General features: G+C 48.6%; 1 protein-coding gene and 1 non-coding gene across 2 annotated transcripts in view; both read right to left on the bottom strand.

Annotated features, from left to right (window-relative positions):
• Positions 1 to 23,631, bottom strand: part of LOC109579033 (scavenger receptor cysteine-rich domain-containing protein DMBT1-like) — an 89,891-nt gene that overhangs the window by 42,003 nt on the left and 24,257 nt on the right. The window contains exons 13-20 of the mRNA XM_070780464.1: positions 21,843 to 22,160; positions 18,197 to 18,514; positions 17,531 to 17,563; positions 13,096 to 13,180; positions 10,973 to 11,190; positions 8,356 to 8,676; positions 5,087 to 5,103; positions 415 to 778 (exon numbers count right to left, since the gene is read on the bottom strand). Coding sequence (XP_070636565.1) covers positions 415 to 778; positions 5,087 to 5,103; positions 8,356 to 8,676; positions 10,973 to 11,190; positions 13,096 to 13,180; positions 17,531 to 17,563; positions 18,197 to 18,514; positions 21,843 to 22,160 — 1,674 coding nt within the window. The remainder of the gene's footprint in view (positions 1 to 414; positions 779 to 5,086; positions 5,104 to 8,355; positions 8,677 to 10,972; positions 11,191 to 13,095; positions 13,181 to 17,530; positions 17,564 to 18,196; positions 18,515 to 21,842; positions 22,161 to 23,631) is intronic.
• TRNAG-CCC (transfer RNA glycine (anticodon CCC)) lies at positions 11,911 to 11,983 on the bottom strand. Its single transcript has one exon. It is a non-coding gene; the product is annotated as a tRNA-Gly (tRNA).

Below are 23,631 nucleotides of genomic sequence, written 5' to 3'. Positions count from 1 at the left end.
AAGTTCCTCACCAGAGCTTTTAAGGTGGGACTTTGAGCATTTTCTGGCTTCCCTTGTGGCTCAGCTGGTAAAGAATCTGCCTGCGGTGCGGGAGACCTGGGTTTGACCCCTGGGTTGGGAAGATCCCCTGAAGAAGGGAAAGGCTACCTACTCCAGTATTCCAGCCTGGAGAATTCCATGGGCTAATATATAGTCCAAGGGGTCACAAATAGATACAACTGAGCGACTTTCACTTCACTTGAGCATTTTACAAGCACAACAATTCAAGAGAAAGCAAACTACCTCTTCAGCAAACTGACTTAAAAAGATGGCTTGGAGCCCACAGCTCCAATTACTCCCAAGTCACGCCCCTTCCCAGAGGCTGCTGGGGTGAGATTCCCCCCCACCAAGGTGTGCCGTGTCCTGGGGGCTCACCTGAGCAGACGACGCCTGCGTCCTCGTGGTGCCCGCAGTTGTGGGAGAACCAGCCGCTGTGGGGGCACTGCCACACCTTGGCCTCATTCCCCACGCACTGCACGTTGTCCAGGATGATGTGGCCAGTGCCTCCACCGAAGTAGCTCTGCTTTGGGGCTGACAAGGCCTCGCCACAGCCAAGCTGCTGGCACACGACCCTGGCGTCCGTCAGGTCCCAGCTGTCGTCGCACACGGTGCCCCAGGTGCCGTTGTAGGAGACCTCCACCCGACCCTCACATCTGTGACTGCCATTCCCCAGCCTCAGGGACTCACCTGGGGACGGGAAAGCAGAATCTCCTGAGCTGCGGGGCTGTGCCCCATCTCTCTGGAACCTTCTGCCCAAGAGAGGATCTCTGACATTCTCCTATGGGCACCTTTCTGCATATTCAGCTGCTGGACTCTAGATAGGGAGACCCTATGTCCTGATGTGCCAGGAACTGTTCAGTCACTAAGTTGCCGCCAACTCTTTGTGACCTCATGGACTGCAGCACGCCAGGTTCCTCCACTATCTTCTGATGGTTACTCAGATTCATGTCCATTGAATTGGTGATGCTAATTATCTCATCCTCTGCCACCCCCTCTTTTGCCTTCAATCTTTTCCAGCACCAGAGTCTTTTCCAATCAGTCAGCTCTTCACATCAGGTGGCCAAAGTATTGGAGCTTCCACTTCCGTATCAGTCCTTCCAGTGAATATTCAGGACTGATCTCCTTTAAGATGGACTGGTTGGATCTCCTTGCTGTCCAAGGGACTTTCAAGCATCTTCTCCAGCACCACAATTCAAAAGCATCAATTCTTCTGCACTCAGCCTTCTTTATGGTCCAACTCTCACATCCATACATGAATACTGGAAAAACCATTGTCTCTATGGATGGACCTTTGTTGGCAAAGTGATGTCTCTGCTTTTTAATAGGCTGTCTAGGTTTGTTATAGCTTCCTGGTTTATGACTGGGGAAGGTCAATTAATGCCTGTTGAATCTGCCTGCAATGTGGGAGACCTGGGTTGGATCCCTGGGTGGAGACGATTCCCTGGAGAAGGAAATGGCAACCCACCCAGGTATTCTTGCCTGGAGAATCCCATGGGCAGAGGAGCCTGGGGGGCTACAGTCCATGGGGTCACAAAGAGTCGAACATGACTGAGCGACTAACACTACTACTGGCAATTATTTCAGAGTCCTTTTTATACTCTCTGAAGTCCCCTGACTGAGGGATAAGTTGCACAGTCACCCTCAGCATTATCTGCTGAGAGCTCTGTAATCATCTTCCTATCTTGTATAGGAAGTATTCTGGATGGTTTCTGTATTGAACTCAGCTGGAAGCAGGTGGGTTGGCAGTTGTAGTTTGAGACGGCTTTGTTCTAGAAAGATCTGCCTTACTGCATTTCTGCTTCCTTTGGAGAAGAGGAGGCTGTTGTCATGGGCCCTCCCTCAACACGCACGGCCATGGCAAGACGTGAGACTCGGCTCTCTATCTCTTTAGGGGGACATCTTGGTGGAGGAAGACGACATTGAGGGACAGAGCAGGGGGAGGGGTGATCTGGGGGCTGTCAGTGTCAGAGTGATGTCACTCAGATGTCAGTAATGCGGGTGGAACCCACAGGTCAGATTTACAAAAGCATCTCCTCTCTTAAAGGGAAAGGGTGCACATTAGACAGGACATCCCCCTGAAGTCCAAGTTAGGATACCCACCGCTCTCCCTTTTGTCCTGCTGGATGGCGCTGTACATGGCGTAGAACCCCGTGTTTGTGATCCTGGAGTCGCTCCTGAACACCGTGGTCAGGATGTTTGAAGAAGAGTGGAATGTGAGCTCAGTTCCAGCACAAAATCTGCCCAAGGAGAGCGAGGCAACCTGCTGTCCATCGAACACTTCGATGAAGTCGTAAGGGCACCCGTAGACGTCCTCTAAGCTGAGGAGGTGAAGGCAGAGTTAAGCTCCCCAAGGAAATCTGCCAGAATGTTATACATAAAGTCAAATTTTTGAATCACATGCAGCCAGAAACTGCAGTCACCCCTGCATCTCCTTCCAACCACACATCTCCCTCATGGACTTGACCCCTCTGATGCTGCCTGAGTCTGCCCTTTTGTCCCACTCCTTGTTGGGACTGGTCCAGGTCAGCCAGTCTCTTGTCTTTCCTGGTCTATTTCAGCTCCCCCACCAAGGGGGAATATGAGGAACGAATGAACTCAGGCTATTTAATATGCAAAAGAAGAGTCTTAGTAGGAACAGGATAGACATTTTCGGAGGGAAGAGGAAGATGATCTACTGTGCGTAGCACCAGGCGGAAGAATAAAGGTCAGAAAAGGTAATGACGATGAACAGACTGGGGTTCAGCCAGAGGAAGAGGCTGTGTCCCAAACGGAGCTGGCTGAGAGTGGAGGGGTGGGGTCCTTGTGTGGGTCACCCCAGCTGGGGTTCCCTCCATGATGGCCTCAGGGATGCTCATGGGGTCTTCTCCAACTGCACGGGAAGTTGAGCTCAGTGATTAAAACTCCTTAAGTGATATTGGAACCTATTATACAGAGTGAAGTAAGTCAGAAAGAAAAACACCCTTATGACCAACCTAGATAGCATATTCAAAAGCAGAGACATTACTTTGCTAACAAAGGTCCATCTAGTCAAGGCTATGGTTTTTCCTGTGGTCATGTATGGATGTGAGAGTTGGATTGTGAAGAAGGCTGAGCACCGAAGAATTGATGCTTTTGAACTGTGGTGTTTGAGAAGACTCTTGAGAGTCCCTTGGACTGCAAGGAGATCCAACCAGTCCATTCTGAAGGAGATCAGCCCTGGGATTTCTTTGGAAGGAATGATGCTAAAGCTGAAACTCTAGTACTTTGGCCACCTCATGCCAAGAGTTGACTCATTGGAAAAGACTCTGATACTGGGAGGGATTGGGGGCAGGAGGAGAAGGGGAAGACAGAGGATGAGATGGCTGGATGGCATCACTGACTCGATGGACGTGAGTGTCAGTGAACTCCGGGAGTTGGTGTTGGACAGGGAGGCCTGGCGTGCTGCGATTCATGGGGTCACAAAGAGTCAGACACGACTGAGCGACTGATCTGATCTGATCTGATGGAATTTAGAAATATGGTAACAACAGCTGGACTATAAAGAAAGCTGAGTGCCGAAGAATTGATGCTTTTGAACTGTGGTGTTGGAGAAGACTCTTGAGAGTCCCTTGGACAGCAAGGAGATCCAACCAGTCCATCCTAAAGGAAATCAGTCCTGAATGTTCATTGGAGGGACTGATGCTGAAGCTGAAATTCGAATACTTTGGCCACCTGATGTGAATAACTGACTCATTTTGAAAAGACACTGATGCTCGGAAAGATTGAAGGCAGGAGGAGAAGGGGCCGACAGAGGATGAGATGGTTGGATGGCATCACTGACTCAATGGACATGAGCTTGAGTAAACTTCAGGAGTTGGTGATGGACAGGGAGGCCTGGCATGTTGTAGTCCATGGGGTTGCAAAGTCCGTGGGGACATGACTGAGCGACTGAACTGAACCAAACTGAATAAATTTTTAAAATTTTGTAGGCTGTTTTCTATTGACACTACTCAAGGCTGTTGGGAAAGATGGAAGGCAGGAGGAGAAGGGGATGACAGAGGATGAGATGGTTGGATGGCATCACCGACTCAATGGACATGAGTTTGTGTAAACTCTGGGAGTTGGTGATGGACAGGGAAGCCTGGCGTGAAGCAGTCCATGGGGTTGCAAAGAGTCAGACACGACTGAGCGACTGAACTAAATTGAACTGAACAATGACACTATATGCGAGACAGCAAAAGAGACACAGATATAAAGAACAGACTTTTGGACACTGTGGGAGAAGGTGAGGTTAGGGTGATTTGAGAGAATATCATTGAAACATGTATATTATTATACGTGAAATAGATCACCAGTCCAAGTTTGATGCATGAAACAGGGCACTCAAAGCCGGTGCACTGGGATGATCCAGAGGGATGGGATGTGGAGGGAGGTGGGAGGGGGATTGGGATGGGGGACACATGTACACCCATGGCTGATTCATGTCAATGTAAAGCAAAAACCTCCACAATATTGTAAAGTAATTAGCCTCCAATTAAAATAAATAAATTAATAAAAAAATACAATATGAAAAAAGAATTTTAAAAAAACTCCTTAAGCTCAGATGACCAGACCAGTTTTCACCTAACATGTGAAAGGATTTGTCAGATGGTGCTGTAGGCAGAAGGTTTGTGTCCCCTCAAAATTCATTTTTTGAAACTTAACCCTCAATAGTAATAGTCTTAGGAGGTGGGGACTTTGGGCAGTTACTAGGTTGTTAGGGCAGAGCCCTCATGATGGGATTAGTGCCCTTATAAAGAGGCTGAGAAAGCTCCAGGTCCCCTCTCTCACCTGAAGTCGCAGTGAAAGACAGCCATCTATGAGCCTGGGAACAGGTCCTCACGAGACACTGAACCTGCTGGAATACTTATCTAGGACTTGCCAGCCTGCACAACTGTGAGAAACAAACTTCTGTCGTTTATTAAGACACCCAATCTATTATATTTTTGTTCGTCATGTCACGTCATCTAGTTACTCAATGGTGTCCAACTTATGCAACTTCACGGTCCTCCAGGCTCCTCTGTCCCTGGAATTCTCCAGGCAAGAATACTGGAGTGGGTTGCCAGTCTCTTCTCCAGGGGATCTTCCTGACCCAATCGAGGCCAGGTCTCCCACACTGCAGGCAGATTCTTTACCATCTGAGCCACCAGGGAAGCCCAAAAGATAGTTATGTCCCACAGAGATTTGAACTCTGATCACTGGATTCAAAGTCCAGAGTGCTAACCATTACACAATGGGGCCACTACAGAAAATAAACTTCTTTTGTTTATTAAGACACCCAGTCTATTAAATTTTTGTTATAGCAGCTAATGACTCAGGCACTTGGAAAGGCAACCTCTTGGGGAAAGCACAGATTCAAATCCAAACCGGCTCTTGAAGCAGAGAAAGACACAACTCTTACTTCAGGCTGGGGATCGTCAGGTCTACTCGGAACTTCTCGGCCAGGTGGATCACCCAGACACACTCCACGTCAGTGGGGTAATTGGTTGGGTACCGGGGACTGGAGAAGGATCCTGACAGACTTGAAATGACACCCCCACAGGAGCTACTTCCTCCTGTGAAAACGGGATGAAGAGACCCATGACTGGAGTCTTCAGACAGGTACCTTATCTTTTCCCAGGTATAGAATCCAGAATCCCACCAAGCTTAAGAGTGAATCACAAAATGGGAAGGGATCATGCTGGTGTAGACATAGCCGTGGCTTGGCTGGAGTGTGGTTGTACCCCCAAGGGGTGGGGGTGAGGGTGGAGGAAAGATGTGTGATGGGTAGGCAGGACCCTAAGATTGTAGGTGAGGCTGGAAATGGATTGGATACATACATGGCAGCTGTGGGGTGTCAAACACTTCATTAATCCTGTCCTAGCTTCCTGTCATGCAAATCAGCTCAGCTGAGATGCAGACAATCCACCCATTTGGGAGGGCTCCATCCCCCACTTCCTCTCCCTCATGCAACCAGGACAGTGGATGTCTATTCTACTTTTATGAATTATCACCACAATTCTAATTCATAAAAGTAGAAGAAATTGTTGTTTTTTTATATTTTATTTTATTTTTTACTATACAATATTGTATTGGTTTTGCCATACATCAACATGCAAAGAAATGGTTGTATGGCATCACTGACTCAATGGACATGAGTTTGAGTAAACTCCGGGAGACAGCGAAGGACAGGGAAGCCTGGCATGCTGCAGTCCATTGGATCGAAGAGTTGGACATGACTTAGTGACTGAACAACAATCATCATTCTATCCTTATAGGGGTTATACTTCCAATGCAAGAGAGTTACCTGGTAGGACAGACACCTGGGGAACAGCAGCTGCAAAAATCAAAACCAAAGAAAATCAGGAAAGAGCTTCACCCAATGACATGACCTTCTACTTAAGTGCAAATGAATGAAGCTGCTACTAGTCTTGAGTCTCAATACATGGTGTGGACACACTCATTTCTCTTTGCTCCCCGACTGAGATGTAGCTTCTCCCCTTCTTTCAGTGATTCACCACAAAATCACAGACAACGCAGTCATGTGATTTGTTTTCTCTTCTGTGCTGGGTCCACCAACCTAAGGGCTGTCCTTAGAGTGACCAGTCATGAGGCATCACCCACAGTCACAGCACTGGGCTCGTGAACATGCCACTGTCCCTGCAGACATTTATCAGGTGCCAAAATGCCAAGGGACAAAACCTGGGAAGCTGAGAGCCGTGGTGGGGAAAGGCAGGTTGGACAGAGTCCAAGGAAGTAAGACAGGCCCCTTCCCACGGGCCCACCTCTGCAACCCACCCCAGAAGGGCAGCCTCCAAGGGATGGTGTCTTCCACCTGGGATGCCCGCGGGACCTGGACTGGAGGAAAAGAGGCCCCCACCAAGTGTCCTTCCACATGTGCCATAGTGGCACCAGCCCAGGATTGGGGCAGCTGCCAGTCACCTTGCCTGGCCCCCAAACACTGTGAGGTGCGCCCCTGACCTTCCCCAACCCAGGCTCCCACGGAGGGCTGAGGGTGGCAGCAGTCACTGGGTAAGGCTGGGAGGAGGCTGGCTGGGGCCCAGGGTGCCAGTGATCAGGGAAGATGGCAGCTAAGAACTTGTTCTGCAGAGGCAGGCGAGTGCCGGAGGCTCTGATTCAGCTGGAGTCTCCAGTGTGGGGGGGTGCGGATCACATGGGTTTTGAGTAGTCTACCTGAAGAAGGTGTACCTTCCTCTATCCCTGCTGTGTTGGCTAAGCCAGGAGGCCCACAGAGGAGCCCTAACTGTTTATGCTTCTCACGCCCAATCTGCTTTTGACCCACTGGGAGAGTTCGACATTCGGTGCATCTTTGTTTACCTGCACACTTTCATTCTCTAACTCGTGTTCTTGAGAGGTAGACCTTCCCACCTCCTCTACTCCAGATCAACCCTCTGCTCCGCCACTGTGATGGAACATCCTCTTTCAGTCCCTCCTGCCCCTCCCTGATCTGCCGTCCAGAGAGGAGAGTGTCGGATGCTATTTCATTTGGGCAATGTTACTCTCAGCTTATGATACAAGCCGCTGGCTCTCAGCCTTGGCCACACACTGGAATTACACAGGAAGTTTTAAATATCACCGGTGACTGGGTGAGACCCAGAGGTTCTGATGTGACTGGTCTGGGGTGCAGCTTGAGTATCATAAAATTTTAAAGCTCCCTGGGTGTTTCCAGTGTCTAGGTCACTGTCCACCTGTGTCTGGATGCTGAAAGAGGTTGTGCATGTTAGTTGCTCAGTTATGTCTGATTCTTTGCAACCTCAAGGACTATAGCCTCCCCTCCCCCCGACTCCTCTCTCCATAGAATTCTCCAGGCAAGAATACTGGAGTGGGCTGCCATTCCTTTCTCCAGGGGATCTTCCAGATCCAGGGATTGAACCTAGATCTCTGAAAGAGGTTAGATTTCTTATTTACTTTGCAGAGATATTGGAAATGCAGGGTTAGACCTACCTGGGGGTGCAGGAGTCACGTCTGGAGCCCAGTCCCCTGCATCTGCATGCATTAAAAAAAGATAGATTTAGGACATCTGAGTTAAATTATATCAGGACAAGTGCTGGTTTTCCAGTGTGGGCAGGTCCCAAGCAGGCAGGTTTCCTGTTACACAAGCAAGAAAGGGCATGTTTGGTAAACAGCTCCAGACCTGAGAGGAGCTGCAGAAAACACCCCCTGACAAATATGTGGCCCTGGAGTGTGTGTTCCCAGGAGAGCCTAGTTCTCGGCATTCCTTGACACCTTCTGCCAGGTCACCAGCCCTGCTCTGTGCGCACCTTCCTCTATCTGAGCTGCTGAAAGATCAGAAAAAACCTGCCCCTGGAAGAGAGAGACAGGTAGCTGAGTAGATGACGCCAGCATCCTCATGGTGACCGCAGTTGGGGTCTGACCAGCCAGAACTGGGACACTGGCCAAGGTGGCTCTCGATCCCCAAACTCTGCAGGTTGTCCAGGAGGATGTCTCCAGAGCCCGGGCTGAAGTGGGCCTTTCCTGGGGCAGTGATGGCCCGACCACACCCCACCTGCCAGCACATGACCCTCGCTTTGTTCAGGTCCCACAGGTCATCACACACAGTGCCCCAGGCTCCCTGGTGCAGGATTTCCACACGTCCCGAGCACTGTTCAGAACTGCCCACCATCTGCAGCTCTGGCTCATCTTCCAAACAAAATAAGATTTTACCTTTGAGTTTAGGTAGTTTTCAGTAGGAAGGATTTCTAGCTCCCATATTTGCAGCTAAGTCAAATAAATGCAAGAATGAAGCCTTATTAAGGCTGTCTTGAGTCTGTAATACATGAGAGAGGTGGGTTTAGATTCCAGCTCTCCTGCTCCCTAGTTGTGTAACCTTTGGCAAATCATCTCCCTGGGCCTCAGTTTCCTCATCTGTAAAATGGGGTGCCAAGTCAACAACAGCACGTGCACGAAGCACAGTGCTCGGCCCCGATACACCTCGGGTCCTGCAGACCTTGCTGTGTGCTTCTCTGGGTCACATAGCTGGGTTCCTGGGGCAATGGGCTCCTGGCTACTTCTCTGGGCATGTCCTGGACAAGTGTTTGGATAAGTGTAGATTTAATCCCCTGAAGGCACCTGGCCACAAGGGAGTCTATGACTCCATAAAGCCCAAAGGGACCAGCTCTTTCTGGGTTGACAGGCTGTGTCCCGCTGGAATCACCTGCTGTCCCCTGGCGACACCTGGGGACATTCTTCCCTTACTGAGCTCACAGGCTCTGCCTTCTCTCAGTTTCTTTGACATGTCCAACTCTTTCCTCCCTGAGAGCCTATGCATCGCTCTTCTCTGCCTGGAATGCCCCTTTATGGTCACTCCTCACACATGGCCTGCTCAGCAAGGCCGTCCATCCCCTTTCAGTCCACAGTAGCAGCTCCTCCATCCCACATGGCTCTGTGTTCCCAACCTTATCACCACCCCCACATCATCTTGGTTACCTGCTTGTTTGCTGTGTCTTGATCCTCCCCCACTCACCCATACCCACCCTACTGTAAACTACATGGGGAGGGCACTGTACTGTCGGCTGCGTCCCCAGCACTTCTACTTGGGCCTGGCACACAGTAGGACCTTAGTGAATACTATTGGATGAATACATGATGATCCTGAGTCAACGAATGGTCTGGATTGCAACTCCTGGACTTTACTTAGCCTCCCCAGGGCAAGATCTCACACATGCCTATGGAAGGTCAAATACATAAGGAATTGCCTCATTCAGAAACACCCTCCCTGCCCCCCACCCCCCACCCTTAAAATACAAACTGGAAGTTTCTACTTGAATTCCTAGCGACCTGAGCTACTGTGGCCCCACAACTGGCAGTAAGTATTTTTTTGGGTGCAAACTGGACCTGGCTCTGGAATGATGAGCTATAGGGTCTATCCATTAAGGAGTCCCCAAGCGTCTAGTCAAGGCTGTGGTTTTTCCAGTGGTCATGTATGGATGTGAGAGTTGGACTGTGAAGAAAGCTGAGCACTGAAGAATTGATGCTTTTGAACTGTGGTGTTGGAGAAGACTCTTGAGAGTCCCTTGGACTGCAAGGAGATCCAACCAGTCCATTCTAAAGGCGATCAGTCCTGGGTGTTCACTGGAAGGACTGATGCTGAAGCTGGAACTCTAATACTTTGGCCATCTCATGAGAAGAGTTGACTCATTGGAAAAGACTCTGATGCTGGGAGGGATTGGGGGCAAGAGGAGAAGGGGACAACAGAGGATGAGATGGCTGGATGGCACCACCGACTCAATGGACATGAGTTTGAGTAAACTCCAGGAGTTGGTGATGGACAGGGAGGCCTGGCGTGCTGCGATTCATGGAGTCTCAAAGAGTTGGATATGACTGAGCAACTGAACTGAACTGAAGCCTCTAATGTGGTGAGTCTAGGGTTCAAAGGAGGCAAGATGTAAAGTGAGCCATCTGGTGGAGGGAGGAGGATTCTTGAAAGTCAGACTTTACCTTTCAGCACCCTGGACAGTAACAGGTCCCGGGCGGTGGGCTGTGACGGAGGCAGCCGTGGAGAGGAGCTGCCTGCCCATTCACATATAGGCTCAACATACGCTCAGTCGCTCAGTTGTGGCTGACTCTTTGTGACCCCATGGCCTTTAGCCTGCCAGGCTCCTCTGTCCATGGAATTTTTCAGGCAAGAATACTGGAGTGGGTTGCCATTTCCTCCTCCAGGGGATCTTCCTGACTCAGGGATGGAACCTGCATCTCCTGCATTGGCAGTTGGGTTCTTTACCACTAGCACCACCTGGGAAGCCCATCACTGCTTTACTTCAATTGCCCACGAGACCCTCTTAGTGGAAAAAGCTAGCAGTGATACAGCAGGGCCTTTCTGCTAATTGTAGGGGAGCTTTTAAAACTGAAGCCCATGCTTCTGCTAATAGGAGAATCCCTTAAATTAGAAAACTATTCTTTTTTTTTCAAGGCCAAAAGCCTACTTGAAGCTTCCTACCTGACTCTCTTCTGCCCTGGGGTATCGCATTGAACAGAGCATAAAAGCCAGTGTTGGTGATCCTGGAATCACTTCGGAACACCACAGTCAGGATGTCAGAGGAGGAGAAAAACATCACAGCCGCTGAGGCACAGAACTTCCCCATGGAGAGTGAGGCGATCCTGGGGCCATCGAAGATTTCGACTGAGTCGTACGGGCATCCAAGGATATCTTCCAGTCTAGGGGAATCACAGCGGAGGCTTAACAGCTGGTTAGGGCTTCCTAGATTTTTTTTTTTTAATTGCTTACTTAGGTTTATTTTTGTTTATTTATCTTTTGGTTGGGCTATGTGACATGCTGGATCTTAGTTCCCCTGATCAGGGATCAAATCTGTGCCCCCTGCAATGGAAGCAGATTGTTAACCACTGGGCCACCAGGGAAGTCCCAGGGCTTCCTAGATCTTAAAGCTTGAAAAATATGACACACACAGAATTAACCATTTGGATTATACTTTGAATTGCATATTAATACATAAAATGTCAGTTAACCTCAGATGCCTTATTAGCAAAACTTCTTTTATCTCTTTCTGAAGAATGTGTGAGGCTTATGGCCGCAACTCAGTAATAGAAACTTAGAAATCATACTGATTTTAGCCAATCACAACTTACACGAAACCTCGGGAGATGCAAATGTACACCACACATAAAATCTTAACAATAAAGTCATCCCAACTGATCAACATGTAAGTGACATCACAGCCCAATTTTCCTAACTCTGTATTTCACAACATTCTTCATACCCAAATTCTTAGGGAGGAAAAACTTGATTCTGAAATAAAAACAATGTCAGCATGTGGAACAGTATTTGCACTTTGTAATTATTCACAGGGATGTGTATGAGGGCTGATTGGCTGTTGTTGCTGTTGTTGGCCCCGCCACATGGCACGTGGGATCTTACAGTTCCCCAGCCAGGGGTCGAACCTGGGTCCCCTGCATTGGGAGCGCAGAGGCTTAACCACTGGACCACCAGGGAAGTCCTGAGGGCTGATTCTGAAGAAATGGATAACTGATAACATGATAGGTTTTAGAGGTGTGGGTTCAAGGTTCTCACCTCATTGTGGGCTGTGTCTTTAGGGTTTCAGTTGACAAAGATAATAGAATATTCTTTGTGATAGGCCATGTCTGAGTCCATGGGCTGGGCAACAGTGGAGTGCATGTGAAAGGGGGGCTTTCATAGCATTTCACAGTATTGCTGTGTTTGTTGCATGGTGCGTGTCATAGTCAACAAGGAGAAGGGCTTTGCACAGACTCTCCTTACAGCTCTGTACACTGGTGAAGAGCGGGGCCTTTGACATCCAATGGACCTAGAAGCTTGGCCTTTGGTGAGTAACCTCTCTGTCTCAGCTTCTTAGTCTTTAACTGGGATGATAAGGACATCTTTATTAGGGCTATAGTGACGCTGTAATGTGACAAAGCATATAGAATACACAGTACAGAGCCTGAGCACACTAAAAATGTCAGTTTTTATTTTATGAACTGATAATAAAAGAATGGCAGTGACTTGGAAGAGTCTTTTTATGTCAGAGATGAAGCAATGACTACCATCTCACTTCATTTTAAGCCAACATATACAGGATGCAGGGCTCATGGCTGGAGTAGTTGCCTAAAGTGTGTGTAGGTAAAGCCTTTTACTGTTTGCTTAAAACTCATATTAAAGAAAAAGTCTAAGAGGATAAATACTGGTACCCAGTGTACAATGAGGGCAAAGCTGAAAAGGACAATCTTTTAAAATAAATTTAAAAAACTCCTCATAGTAACGTTAAGTCAAATACGTGAATTAAACCACTTATTGAATTTTTCAAGGCAATATTCTTATTTAGGTAGACTCTTAAAGGGGGCTTCCCAGGTGGTGCTAGTGATAAAGAACCTGCCTGCCAATTCTGGAGACTTAAGAGACATGGGTTTGATCCCTGGGTTCAGAAGACCCCCTGGAGGAGGGCTTGGCAACCCATTCCAGTATCCTTGCCTGGAGAATCCCATGGACAGAGAAGCCTGGTGGGCTATAGTCCATGGGGTCACAAAGAGTCGGACATGACTGAGGTGACATAGCATGCATGCACTTCTTGTAAAGAGTTGTTTTCTTACTTCAGAGTTGGAATCATGAGTTCTATGCGGAACTTCTTATCCACGTGGATCTCCCACACGCACTGGATGTCTGTTGGGTAGTTTTCTGGATACAGTGGACTGGAAAATGAGCCAGAGAGACTAGAAATGACCCCTCCACAAGAGTTCCTTTCTCCTGAAACAGCAAGAAAAAGGATGTCAGGATATGTCCCCATGGCGTCACTTACGTCATCCCACTAAGGACCTGGTGGAGTCAGGCTGTAGTCTGAATAAATAGATCTGTAGCCTAAGCATCTTCTGGGAAGGAGAGCCTATTCAGTCTAATTGTGATGGGTCAGAATGCATTCGAGAAGGAAATGGCAACCCACTCAAGTATTCTTGCCTGGAGAATCCCAGAGGAGCCTGGTGGGCTTGCTGTCTATGGGGTCGCACAGGGTTGGACACGACTGAAGCGACTTAGAAGCAGCAGCAGCAACAGAACGCACTGACGCGAGAGGTCCCTGCCCTCCTCCCTCTGTCATCCAATGGAGAAAATATTATCTCTGTCCTGTTGACTCTTTCTAAAGTGGAAGGTCTCACTTGCTGGGAGACAGGTGGAGCTGATCGGCTTGAAGGTTTGGGGAAGAGAGGCAGAGACAGAGATGGAGCTGTACGTGGTGGGGAAGGGGTGACTTTGAGGATCTGAGGGTCTGAGGAACTGAAGACAAAGGCAACGGGGGTGGTGTGGACTGTTCTGGGAGGGTGTGACTGGGCCCTCCCTTTAACTACTTTTTCACCACTTTTTCTGGGTAGGTTGTCTTTCCTTCATCTCAATATCTACTCAGACTGGAGCTTATAGATTTTGGACTTTAAAGAATTAAACAAGTGAAATCTAACTCTTCCATTCTGGTTGTCATATCACTATAACTATATTATGTAATATAATTAATTTATACACACACAAACATATAAATTTGAAACAGCACACCACATAAACAAGCAGAAAGCTTAGAATCATCAAATTATTTTAGAGGAAATCTGAAAGCATAACGTTTTATTGACCTTGACCCCAAACTATGAAGATGCTGAACTTTCTTCTTTCTCCCCTGAGCACCTTGCAACCCTCCTGGAATCTCACAGGTTCCTGGTCTTTCCCACGATGGAGGGTGGGAAGTGGTGAGGGACACAGGCAGCCCAGGGAGCTAGTGTGGACTGCTGTTTGTAGGTTACAAACGTCAGACTGACACTGAAACCCCCTGGGACTGGGTTTCCCGAAGCCTCTACACATTACTTTGCCAACAAAGGTCCGTCTAGTCAGGGCTATGGTTTTTCCAGTGGTCATGTACGGATGTGAGAGTTGGAATATAAAGAAAGCTGAGCACTGAAGAATTGATGCTTTTGCACTGTGGTAGTGGTGAAGACTCTTGAGAGTCCCTTGGACTGCAAGGAGATCCAAGCAGTCCATCCTAAGGGAGATCAGTCCTGGGTGTTCATTGGAAGGACTGATGTGGAAGCTGAAACTCCAGTACTTTGACCACCTGATGGGAAGAGCTGACTCATCTGAAAAAACCCTGAATGCTGGGAAAGATTGAAGGCAGGAGGAAAAGGGGACGACAGAGGATGAGATGGTTGGATGGCATCACCGACTCAATGGACATGAGTTTGGGTAAACTCCAGGAGTTGATGATGGACAGGGAAGTCTGGCGTGCTGCAGTCCATGGGGTCGCAAAGAGTTGAACACGACTGAGTGACTGAACTGAACTGAACTGAACTACACATGGCAGGCAGTGATGGGCTGGTACCTGTTGCGGGCACCTATTACAGGACTGTGCCCATAGGAGGCTGGCTGAGAATGGGCAGATGGACTGAGCCACATTTTCTTTGAGTCCCTTGTCACCCTCCTGCCTACTCTGATCTGGGCAGATCCACACACCCCTTCCCAGCTGCTGCTTTAGTTAAAAAGTCAGCATTTCCAGGCATTGGCCATACTAATGCCACGACCCTCAGCGAGGTGGGGGCGGGGCATATGAGGACAGAGGGCATCCTCAGGCTGAGTCCTGGCCGCCCCACCTTCTCGTGGGAGGGGCTGCGGCGGGTGTAGCTTGGGCAGCAGAGGCAGCCCCTCACCCACACTAAGCCAGCCTTTGTGCCCCATCCAGGGCACACCCCCTAGCATTTCCTCTGATGGTTCTTTTGGAATGGAGTTACCATATCAGTTTAAAACAAGCGACTACCTGTTACATGATCCTGAGATGCTGTGGAAAGACCTAGAAGGGAAAAAAATAAAAAGGAAGATAATGCTGACATCAGGAGAATTAGTCTCATCTACAAGTTAGCAAAATGTAAAGGGTTTCCTTAGAAATGTCCATGTACTTAGGGCAAATGGAGAAAAGTGTGAAGGTGCTGACTGAATGTTATCTACTGTCCTGGGGCAGGCTAAAGAAGACTACAGGTTCTCCAACATGCCTCTGGTCACAGGGTGGGGCCTGGTCCCCTCCCTGGAGCCTGGGTGGTCTCTGTGGAAGCTCTGGCCAGCAGAATATGGCAGAAGCTGTGCTGTGCCATAAGAGACTGGCAGCTTCCACTTCCTGTCTCTGGGAACACGGGCTTGCTCACGGCACCCTGAGCCAGCCTGAGCCACTCTGTAAGAAGTCTGATTTCCCCTGCTGGAGAGGCCCTGAGCCCACCTGGAGAGGAAGCAGGCCCTTGGCTGAGCCCCCACCAGGACCCCAGGCATGAGAGTGCATCTGTCCTGGACTCTCCAGACCAGCCCCTGGGAGGACCTGCTGTACTCTGCGTGGAGCAGAAGGCTCTCCCAGCCAAGCCCTGCCCCAATTCCTGACCCACCAAACCGTGGCCTATAACTCAGTGGTTGCTGCTTTAAACCACTACATTTTAGAGCAGCAAGAGAGGGCCAGATGGCTCCTTTCATGCAATACGGTGGCAGTGGTGTAGACGCTAAGTCGTGTCTGACTCTTGTAACCCCATGGACTGTAGCCCACCAGCCTCCTCTCTCCATGGGATTTTCCAGGCAAGAATACTGGAGTGGGTTGCCATTTCCTACGCCAGGGGATCTTCCCAACCTAGGGATCGAACCCAAGTCTCCTGTATTGCAAGCAGATTCTTTACCGCTGAGCCAACATTCATGAAATATGGTCTTCCCCATTTCACCATCATCCATGTAATTTTCAGTTTAGCTGAATTACATAAATGGGCAAACTATAGATGAGGCTTAATTTGAATATCCACTGCCCTTGACCCCCGCGCTGGCCCTTTAACTTTAGATGGCCTTTCTCCTCTCACTCACGACCCCAACACACAAAGCTGGTCTCCCTCCAGGAATACTCAGAACACATTCAGGTCTTCTTCAGGCAGATGACTGAGTCAGATGCTCCTGCTAATGACGTGTGCCCTGCGGTGTTTTCTGAGGCTGTGTGCGGACAGGATTCAAAGGGTGAGAGATGGGGCTTAAAATTCCAGTTTTACTGCTTTCTAACTGAGTTATCCTGGGAGGGCTTCTTGATCTCCCTAATCCTCAATTGTAGGGATTAAATAAACGAGTTTATTCAGAAACCCTAGCATCAGGCTTGTTTGTTTGTTGCAATGAAACAAAACACCTTTTCACTGCCTTCAGCATCATTTCAGAATCATCACATCATGTGGTGTTTGGCTTTTCCAATCTTCAGTTTTTATTATATAAGAATATCATTCAATCATTAACTTTAAAAACTGTTTGAAAACAAGCAAAAGATTCCCAAGAGTATGTACTTTGGGGTCAGACTGATTAGTATCAAAGCTTAGTCTCCACACTAACTTGTTGAGTGATCCTACGAGAGTCACTTAACCTCTGTGCATCTCAAGTTACTCTTTCTGTAAAAGAATATTTAAAATGCCTTTTTGCAGGTTTCCCCAGTGGCTCAGATGGTTAAGAATCTGCCTGCAATACAGGAGAATTGGGTTCAGTCCCTGGGTCAGGAAGATCCTCTGCAGAAGGGAATGCCTACGCATTCCAGTATTCTTGCCTGGAGAATTCCATGGACAGAGGAGCTTGGTGGGCTACCGTCCATGGGGCTGCAAAGAGTCAGACATGCTGAGGGATTAACAGTTTCACTTCCTGAAGATTAAAGTAGTAGCCTGAGCTAAATGTCTCCCACTTTTTGTGTTAGTTTTTGCCTGGTCTTTGTGTAGTTGGGGCCAATGAACAGATGTGGTATATTAGATTGGTGGTCAAGAGCCTTGACACCTGTGGTTCAAGTCCAATGGCTACACCTTGGTACATTACTAATTTTCTGTATCTCAGTTTACCTATCTGGAAAATGGGAATAAGCAAATTACTTACTTTAAGAGGTTATTGTGCATATTAAACAAGTTACATAGGTATAAGGCCCCAAAACCGTGCCTGAAAGCATTTATAAGTATTCGATGTTATTATTATTATAAAGTTGCCTGAACAACAACAACAAAAATATGGACATACCTGGAGGTGTGGGAGGAGGTAGGTCTTTTGAATCTGAATGCACAAAAAAAGACAACAGGTCACTCTCTTTAGTGAATCCAAAGTTTGGAGGAGGTAGGGTAACAAGGAGGCCAGTGGGGATGAAGTGGGGAGGACCATGGTCTTTTTGGGCCCAGGACTTAGAGCGCTGCTCCTGGGTCATTCCAGTCCTCCTCCGGCAGGGTCCTTGGCCTCAGAGCTTGGGGTAGAGCATCTGGGTCAACTCTGCCCCTTCCCTGGTCACCAGGGCTGGATTACCTGTGGCCCCTCTTATGCAGGATCACCCGGATCATCTGTTAAAATGCAGATTCCACTGTCCCTTCCCAAACCCAGTTGATCACAATCTCTAGGAGTGGGGTGGGCCCAGGATTCAGCAAGGCGGGGCTGTGGGGTGCCAGTTCACCCTAACATTCGAGGTCTCCCACGTGCAACCGGGGGCTGCCCAGGGCAGGGCGTGTGCCTGGGCCCAGTGCCTGGCACACTGGACACCGTGCCTGAGCCCAGGGCCTGGCACACGGTGGGCACTCATGGATTGGCTGACAACAGAATGAGCAGATGGATGGTTGAAAAATTCCACCTGGGATGCATAGTTTCACAATGTCTTCAACCACAACATCTGAAATTATAGCCTGAGCGGGGAAAGGCTACCTGAGCAGATGACCCCAGCGTCCTCGTGGTGGCCGCAGTTGTGCTCCGACCAGCCCGAGTGGGCACACTGGCCCAGGTGGCGCTCCGCCCCAGCGCACTGCAGATTGTCCAGAAAGATGTCTCCAGAGCCCGGGCCGAAGTGGGCCTTCCCGAGGGCGGACACGGCCCGACCACACCCCAGCTGCCGGCACACGACCTCGGCTTCGTTCAGGTCCCACAGGTCGTCGCACACGGTGCCCCAGGCCCCCTCGTGCAGGACCTCCACGCGTCCTGAGCACCGTCCTGAGCCGCCCACCAGCCGCAGCTCCGGCCAGTCCCCTGCAGACAGAGAGGGGCCCGTGAGTCCCCAGGAGGCCAGCGGGCAATGCCGGTGTGCGGGGACATGCCCTGTCTTGACCCTTGGGGCCCGTCCCTCACGTTTCTCATGTGTGTCTGAGTCGCATTCAGACTGTGGGGCCTTCAGTCAGTGTAATGTCACTTCAACAGTGTTCGAAGTGAAACTGACTGCCTTTCATGTTAAGCTCTAATGATACGGCTGCAAATCAAAGAGGTATGTCTCCTGCCTCAGGAAGCCTGCAGTCTGTTAATTAAACACAGACGCGAGTGTAATGCTTTCTCACACCAGTACAAGGCCGTGTAAAGAAAGACCAGGGTTCGCTCAAGAGAGTGATGGGGTACGGCTGCAAGACTCCCCTTAAAACACTGAGAAGGACCCGGTCAAGGACAGACTCAGGGAAATGCCTTTGAGTAAGGGGAAAGCTTTTGCAAAAAGACCCTGAAGTGCCATTTCACACCTGCACGTATGTGTCTCTAACCCACACACACAGAGATGCCATCACCTGTAACGATATCAAAAGGAGTAATTCCAAATAACACTTTTAAATGGCATCTTAAAGCCATGAAAATATCAGAGCTTAGACAAAGGATGAACTGAGCCCAGCAATAAATCACAAAGAGCTGATGTTCAAGTCCCATCAAAAAAAAGGCGTGACCTACCTGAGCTGTTAGATGAGTCTCCCGCATCTGTTCACGTAGAGAAAAAATATGTCAGTCTTTTTCTGAAATCCTGACTTTCATAACCAACAGCAAAATTTTTCCTTACATCCTTATAAATGATTATTCATCTGATATGGGAAAAATGAGTCCCTGTAAATATCACAGTATTGGGAGAAACAGATTCGGCTATAGATATAGGAAGTTTCTTGCTGGTTGTTGGTTGGTTACTGTGTTATGAGAAAATGGTCAGATGGATGCACACATTTGGGATGATATGACCTAGACTCCTGATTTTGTAGCAGATGAGTTTCACATTGAGGGCATCTCATGGTAGCTCAGATGGTAAAGGATCTGCCTGCAGTTCAGGAGACATGGGTTCAATCCATGGGTCGGGAAGATCCCCTGGAGAAGGGAATGGCAACCCACTCCAGTATCCTTGCCTAGAGAATTCCATGGACAGAGGAGCCTGGTGGGCTACAGTCCATGGGATCACAAAGAGTCTGAGAACACAGCTGAGTGACTAACACTCCACACTTCAGATTTGGACAGTCATTCCCCAGTACATTGAAACTTAGGAATAAAAAACACCCCATGAGGCTGTGACTGGGTTGGATGTGCCACAGATAAGACACCTCCAAGTAAGCATATGGGTGAGTGAATGCTCCAGCAAACAAGACAGTGTTTTAAAATATGTGCCTCCTGGGACTTGCCTGGTGGTCCAGTGGCTAAGACTCCATCCTCCCAGTGCAAGGGGCCAGGTTCAGTCCTTAGTCAGGGAACTAGATCCCACATTCTGCACCTGAGAGTTTGCATGCCATGTCTAAAGATTCAGCACACTTCAAGGAAGACTTCAGACCCCTAGTGCCACAACTAAGACCTGGCACAGCCAAGCAAATACAAATAAATTAAGTAAAAAAAGACGTGCCCCAGTTAAACCACCCGATGCAAAGAGCTGACTCACTGGAAAAGACCTCGCTGCTGGGGAAGATTGAAGGCAAAAAGAGAAGAGGGTGGCAGAGGATGAGATGGTTAGATAGCACTACTGACTCCGTGGATATGAATTTGGGAGAGTGAAGGACAGGGAAGCCTGGCATGCTGCAGTCCATGGGGTTGCAAAGAATTGTACATGACTTGGTGACAGAACAACAACAACCAGTTAAAAGCTCCAGGCACCAACTCCGTCTCATGTGGCATGTCTATGAACAAGTGCTCTTTCAAGTTCTACTTACCAAATCTCTCGAATCACACCAGGTATTACAGCTGCTAGTTTACAGAGATATCTCGCTATTGGAAAGGGCTGTTACTAGACCTTCCAGAGGTGATTAACTCACTTCTAACTGTTCACACCTAAAGATATATATATATATATATTTTTTTTTTTTTAATGTGGACCATTTTTAACGTCTTTATTGAATTTGTTACAATACTGCTTCTGTTTTATGTTTTGTTTTTTGGCCACAAGGCATGTTGGATCGGAGCTCCCTCACTAGGGATTGAACCCTCGCCGTTTGCCCTGGAAGGTGAAGTCTTAACCACTAGACCGCTGTGGAAGTCTCTGTCCCAAAGTACTTTGGAAAAGCTGTCTCAAGGCAATTAAAATCAGCCATTTTAGTTTACTGATTCTCTGGTGTTAGATGACTGAATGAGGAAAATGGTAGTAAAAACTGCCAAAAATGCAGCCCTTTGTCAGGTACTGATACTCTGCAGGTACTATCCAAAAGACAGCTTGAAGGAGCCCTTTCAGCAATCCTGCCAGAAAGCAAGCAGTCTCCTCATTTTACAGATGAAGAAACTGAGGCTCCAAGAGCTTAAGAGTTGATCAAATGCTGTCTGAGTATCATTACCAGTTCCGAGATCCAGACTCGAGTTTGCCCAGCTCCTCAATCTTCCTTAGATTTACTACATTGGCTGCCCCTTTAAACAAAGATATTTAGAAATACTCTTTAAAAATCCCCATAATTAATCATGTTTTTTTTTTCATATGTCTATGTGCAGTAAAGCACACATTCCTTTGGTAATTCTTACTCTCAAATTAGAAAATTTTAAGATTTTATTCTGGGAATCAGTTGAAATCTTATCTGTTCAACCAACTCAGAAGGGATAAGTGAAGTGAAGTGAAATGAAAGTTGTTTAGTTGTATCCAGCTCTTTGCGACCCCATGGACTATACATTCCATGGAATTCTCCAGGCCAGAATACTGGAGTGAGCAGCCGTTCGCTTCTCCAGGGGATCTTCCCAACCCAGGGATTGAACCCAGGTCTCCCGCATTGCAGGTGGATTCTTTCCCAGCTGAGCCACAGGGAAGCCCTAAAGGGATAAAGCAAACATCAAATGCTACATGTTTGAGATTCCTGTCTTCAACCCTGGTGGTGGCGGTTTAGTCTCTAAGTCCTGTCCAACTCTTGCAACCACGGACTGTGGCCTCCAGGTCCATGGAATTTCACAGGCAGGAATACTGAAGTGGGTTGCTAGTTCCTTCTCCAGGAGACCTTCCTGACCCAGGGATTGATCCTGCATCTCCTGCTTGGCAGGCAGGTTCTTTAGCACAGAGCCACCAGGGAAGCCCGTCTTCATCCCTGGCTGACTCTGAATTCTAGCAGGGTGGTCCTGAGGCACTTGGGTGGTGACTGGCAGGAGGAAGAGAGGCTACCTGAGCAGATGACCCCAGCATCCTCGTGGTGGCCGCAGTTGTGCTCCGACCAGCCCGAGTGGGCACACTGGCCCAGGTGGCGCTCCGCCCCAGCGCACTGCAGGTTGTCCAGGAAGATGTCTCCAGAGCCTGGGCCGAAGTGGGCCTTCCCGAGGGCGGACACGGCCTGACCGCACCCCAGCTGCCGGCACACGACCTCAGCTTCATTCAGGTCCCACAGGTCATCGCACACGGTGCCCCAGGCCTCCTCATGCAGGACCTCCACGCGTCCTGAGCACCGTCCTGAGCCGCCCACCAGCCGCAGCTCCGGCCAGTCCCCTACAGACAGAGACCGGGTGAGCATAGCCTCCTGGGCGCATGCTCACTCCTCTGGGGCTAGCTGAGCTCCTCACCCCACACGACTGCTCGGGATGGAGAACTCAGTAAAAGGTCAGTCAACTAGTCACGAAAATAAAAAACAAAACTGTCACTAAAGTGACACTAAAGTCATTAAAACTGTCAAAACAACATTTAGCCTAAAACATGCATTAAATGAACATCTATTGGGCTAGAGCTATATGCCAACCTGTGTTGGCTAAATGCAGAAAAACAGAATAACTTGCACAGTGATTTGTGATTTTCTGAAGTGCTTTTGTGTGTGTATATGTGTTTGTGTGTCCACCTACAACTTCATAGTAACTCAGGAAGATAAGCCAGTTTTATCTCTGAGGGCACTGATAGCTAGAGAACCAAAGTGCATGCGTGCATGCTAAATTGCTTCAGTCATGTCCAGTTCTTTGTGATACCATGGACTATAGCCTGTCCGGCTTCTCTGTCCATGGGATTTTCCAGAGGAGAAGACTGGAGTGGGTTGCTGTTTCCTTCTCCAGGGGATCCTCCCAATCCAGAGATCAAACCTGTATCTCCTATGGCTCCTGCATTGCAGGCAGATTCTTTACTGGTGAGCCACTGGGGAAGCCCAGAGAAGCAAAGTGACTTAGCCTAAATCCCATGTCTGGTCAGTAGCTGGTCTCAACTCATTTCTCCTGATTCCAAAGTTCACTATTTTTCTTCTCTCTGCTATTTTAGCTCACTGCCCCTAGAATGCATCTGGCACTCTACTCACTTGGAACAAGTGTATTAGTGATACAGGTGTGAGGTTAAAAATGAGCAGGACAGGCCGTAAAAAGAAAAGGCAGAAACCCACTGGAGGGTGCTTATAAGTTGCTCAGACTTTGATGACTCCGAAAGGTGCTGAAAAAATGAATTCTGCTCGTTCTAGGATCCTAGAGCCAAAAGATCCCAAGAGCTCTGAATGGCCCTGAAAAGTCTGCACAGGATCAGCGGGCAAATATTTGCAAGTAGACGAACCACTTGCAGTCGGTCCAACCTCTGCCTACGAAGCAGCTACAGATGCAGACATAAACACAGCCACCCAGAGGCAAGGACAATGGGTATGTGTGTGTGTTCCGTGGCTTACCTGGTCTTGCTGTTACCATTCTGGGTGTTGCTGTTGGGATTGCTGTGGATACAAGAAGACACCCTTGAGTAAAATGGGAGGATGCAGACAAGTCTGAGATCTCCACTAAATGCCAAAATTCTGGCCGATTCATTTTTCCTATCGTCCTTATACTTTGTGACCTCCGAAGTCAAATTCTCCTTACAGGTGAGTCTCGATGTTGGCCAGGGCTGTGAGATCCAACGAGAGTAATATTCCTCCTCTGGCCAGCCATGGAAACTTGGCATTTACATTGTGCCATTTCGTGTTAAAATACATTGACTATCAGTGCTCTTCGGGGGAAAACAGCTC

This window comes from Bos indicus, chromosome 26, assembly GCF_029378745.1.
Source record: "Bos indicus isolate NIAB-ARS_2022 breed Sahiwal x Tharparkar chromosome 26, NIAB-ARS_B.indTharparkar_mat_pri_1.0, whole genome shotgun sequence".
Classification (NCBI taxonomy): Eukaryota; Metazoa; Chordata; class Mammalia; order Artiodactyla; family Bovidae; genus Bos; species Bos indicus.
This window is presented reverse-complemented; position numbering and strand designations above follow the sequence as displayed.